The 4541-nt window shown below is 30.6% G+C and overlaps 1 protein-coding gene across 1 annotated transcript in view; it reads left to right on the top strand.

The window, feature by feature from the left end:
- LOC106110646 (protein MLP1-like) overlaps window positions 1-4541 on the top strand; it is a 16395-nt gene that overhangs the window by 1093 nt on the left and 10761 nt on the right. The window contains exons 2-6 of the mRNA XM_013292535.1: window positions 567-796; window positions 1475-1751; window positions 2292-2421; window positions 3074-3195; window positions 3306-4487. Of these exons, the coding sequence (XP_013147989.1) occupies window positions 747-796; window positions 1475-1751; window positions 2292-2421; window positions 3074-3195; window positions 3306-4487 (1761 nt within the window). The 5' untranslated portion in view covers window positions 567-746. The remainder of the gene's footprint in view (window positions 1-566; window positions 797-1474; window positions 1752-2291; window positions 2422-3073; window positions 3196-3305; window positions 4488-4541) is intronic.

The following is a 4541-nucleotide window of genomic DNA, read 5'->3' as shown; positions in this document are numbered from 1 at the left end:
CAGGCGTGCCGGCCCATTGGTGCTAAGATGTTAAAGCGGGCACTACCACTTCTACACCTTCTCTACCACTGGGGCTACTCTGGGCTACTTATCGTCACCGATTTAATATGATAACTAGCGATTAAATATTTTTTATTACCTTAGGGTTATACTTTTGTTAATGGAACTTATTATGCAATCATTTTAACATTTTCTTAACATCTTGCAATCGTGACTATTTCCCGCCCTTCACTTGTTTCTCTGTAACTTTTTGACGACTTTTTGTAACGAATTGGCTAAAATCTTGATGGCCAGTATACCTCTTTGGCTGTGCAAAGTTTAAAAAAGAAATAGACGAGACAGTTAACCAATCTTTTTAAAGCGAGTTTCTTTGAAAGGTTAATTGTCAAGTTTAGTGCCATCTCGTGTTTTGTTATAAAAAAGTGTTTAAACTTTTCAATATTTGTTACTAATACAAATTAATATACTGATTAGCGTTAGCAATATTATATGAAAAATGTTCAATGTGAAATGTCAACTATGCCTCGTCTATATTATGAATATCTTTGACTAAACGAGCTTGTCAGCAAAGAGGTTAGTTTCTGCACGAAAAAAGACAAATATCATTCATTAAAAATGCACATGCAAAAGATTACTTACAAGTTTATCAATATTATTCAAATATAATTAACCAATGGAAAGAATCACGTGAATTTATTAATAATTTATAATTGTTTGATTATTTTTATCAACGATAAGTGTTTATAATGCAAGATATTGGACACAGTTCTCTGTTGAAGTTCTTGGTGAAGAATACGTAAGTGATAATTTTTTTATTAAGAACTCGCTTTCGCCCGTGACTCTGACCGCGTGGACATAAAAAAACAAAAGTAAGTAGCCTGTGTGTTCTTCAAGACTATCCTCTACGTCTGTACCAAATTTCATGGAAATCGGTTCAGCCGTTTAGGCTACAAACTCTAACAAACATCCATCCATCTAAACTTTCGCATTTATAATATTAGTAAGACTAGTAAGATATATATACTAGTATTACTAGTATGAATTAAAAAACATTGGTTTCAAATGACGAATACGACGGCCATTTTGATTTTTTTTTATTTAGTTATTTTTGTGTAAAATTGTGAATAATCTAGATATATCTATATATAATAAAATTGGAGTGTCTGTTTGTGATATCAAAAGAAAAATTCCGAATTTCACAAAGATGATGTATTTGCGTTGCTCCTCATAAGGTAAATCGCATTTTTTTGTCTGTCTGTCTGTCCGCAAGCAGCGTTTGTTACGGGTAATCTCCGAAATGACTTTCCGATTTCGACCGAACTTTAACTAAAGGGTAGTTGTCATAGACGGGCATATTATGGGCTACTTTTTTAATATTGCGTGGACGAAGTCGCGGGCAATAGCTAGTCTTTAATAGTTAGTTATAGTAATAATATATTATAATAATAGTTTATTATATTTTTATGAATTGCAGAATGTCAGAGAAAAACATCGAATCAAATGTACCAGGCGAGCATAACCTCAGAGAAGTGAACGATGGACTCAAGGAAAAAGAGTCTCCAACCAACAGAGGTAAAGTTCAAACTTCAAACATTGACGAACAAAATCAATCCTTAACCGAAAGGAATACGTCTGAAATTGCAACAGCAGATTTTACGCTATCCCCAGTGATAACGGTGATGAAAAATGAGGCGACATTTACTAAAGGAGATTTGAAACTGCAAAAAGTGACGGTTACGGAGGATATTTCGGTAAGATACCAGCATTTGTTCAAAAAGCAGACAACGCCGGGCAAAACTGTTATCACAACCGTACAGAAATTAGATTATAAATATTAAATGCAATAAAAGAAACGCATACTTAGATTGTCTTTTATTTTATTAGTTTGGTAATCACAATTTAAAACAGCGCCATCTAGTGTCGATTTGCATAAACACTTTCAAGTTAATATTTCTAAAAATGTTAAATTCCTAATACAGATAAATTTACTTTATGATAGACATTATTAATTTTGCAGTATATTATATTCTTTTATGAATAATAGAATGAATTCTAATAATAGTACAAATAAAAATAAAATACTAATACAAATTAAAATTGAGAAAGCGCCATCTATTACCAAAAACTAAACATTTTATTTCCAATACAGATTCATAAATTCATCCAATATAATACGTATATTATAGCAATTAATATTCTTTACATTAGTACTAGTAGTACATATCAGAAAACATGGGGTTGCATACTAAAAAATATTATTATTCTAAGGTTTATATATAATTATTTTTTAGCGTACATCTACGAGTAAAGGTGAAGAGAAATTCAATAGAAGATTAACTTACGAAATACATACTTCAGTAATGGAACCTGAGAGTGGACAAAATAATCCCAAAGATGGCGTTAGTTGTACATCTAAAGAAGGTAACATAGGTCATCTATATTTATATTATACTAATACTAGCTGTTGCCCGCGACTTCGTCCGCGTGGTATTAGAAAACATACGAACTATATAAATAACAAAAAGCTACGTATCCCGGGAACCGGACACCTCGAGGATGAGGCTTATCCCATGTGTACTTCAGATTTAGTTTTATACCTGTGTCAAATTTCAATAAGATATGTTGAACCGTTGCAGAATGATCGAGTACACATTAAAAAACTAAATTAATGAATCCCACGGGAACCGTAACTTATCCCGGGATAAAAAGTAGCCTATGTGTTCTTCCAGACTATGCTCTTAAACTGTGCCAAATTTCATGGAGATCCGTTCAGCCGTTTAGGCTACAAACGCTAACATCCATCCATCCATCTATCTAAACTTTCGCATTTATAATATTAGTAAGATTATTAAGAGGAAAGATTTGTATTTTTGGATTTTTGTACGTATTTGAATAACCCAAAAACTGCATGACCGATTTTAAAAATTCTTTCATCATTAGAAAGGTAATTTATCTTAGAGTAAATATAGGTTATATTATTTAATTTCACTCTGATGAAGTCGCGAGTCACAGTTAGTCAAACATAACCTTTACTTCACGGTGTACTTTTTATCACATTTTTATTGATTTCCAGAAAAGGAAGCTATAGAATCAAAGAGAATAAAAACGAAGATTCCTATGTCAAGATTAAGACAAGCTGTGAATAGAGTTAAAGAAGATTTGAAAGAAAAGAAGAGACTGGAAAAAGAAAAACAAGTAAATAAGCTCTACCAATTATATCCATACTATTCTGTACCGCTTAAATATCGCCACGTAAGTCTATTTACATTGGACTTGTTTATATTAACAGTCTTGATTATTTTCAGATACCCACTTTACGTAAATCTTCAATACCAAGATTAAAAGACATTAAAACAACATCTAAAGAAACGCATACAAAAGAAGAAACTGTTGTATCGAAAGCTGACGAAGAATTCGATAGAATATTTAATGAATTAAATCCAACCGATACATCTTTAGAATTTATAAATATAGAAAACGTCAATCAGATAGAAAACAGCTTTGAAGAAATAATACACGCGTATGAAGAAGATAAAATCACATCAAACATAGAAAAAACCAAATCAAGAATACCTTTATTAAAACGGAAAAGTGAACATGACATCGAAATACCGAAAACAAAAGAAAAACAAGCATTAAAAAAGAGTAAATCCGTAGATACTAAAACCTCTTTCAATCAAGGCAACACTGAAACAATTGTTTCACAACAAACAAAAGCATTTACACAAAGTAATTCAAAAACTGAAAAACATATGCAAAAAGAAATCCAAGAAATAACAAACAATAATACTGTTATAATTGAAAAGCAAACATCAGAAACATCATACAATATAAATAATACTGAAAACCAAGAATCAAATTCAAACGAAATCAAAGAAACCATTAAAGTTGCAACACCTGACTTCAATATTCAAACAACTGAAGAAAAATTAAAAAGAATCGAATCAATAGATAAAAGTACAATTGAAGACTTAACACAAGATATAACCATTACTAAAAACCTTAATTTCGATAAGGAAACAGTGTCAAAAATATACAAAATCGATTTCACCGAAAACAACTTTGATTCCTTAGACATGCCATTATTAAATGAGACAATAAAACGAGATCAAACGGAAATTCAAAATGAAAATAATGACTCTAAAACAATTGAAAGTATTAATTACAACGAAAACATTCAACTTGATAATAAAATAAATTCTATTAGCGATGTTAATACACATCAAATTGAAAATAACTATATAAGTAAAGAAACACAATTAATCCAAACAAATGAACAAAGCAATATTAAAATCGGTAGTCAATCTTCTATTAGACAAGTTTCTTTAGCAACAAACGAAACATCACAACTTGAAAATAACAATATAAGTAAAGAAACACAATTAATCCAAACAAATGAACAAAGCGATATTAAGATCGGTAGTCAATCTTCTATTAGACAAGTTTCTTCAGCAACAAACGAAACATCACAACTTGAAAATAACAATATAAGTAAAGAAACACAATTAATCCAAACAAATGAACAAAGCAATATTAAGATC

This window comes from Papilio polytes, unplaced genomic scaffold (assembly GCF_000836215.1).
Source record: "Papilio polytes unplaced genomic scaffold, Ppol_1.0 DF824208.1, whole genome shotgun sequence".
NCBI classification, from domain to species: domain Eukaryota; kingdom Metazoa; phylum Arthropoda; class Insecta; order Lepidoptera; family Papilionidae; genus Papilio; species Papilio polytes.
The sequence above is the reverse complement of the archived record's forward strand: the minus strand, read 5'-3'. Positions and strand labels throughout refer to the sequence as shown.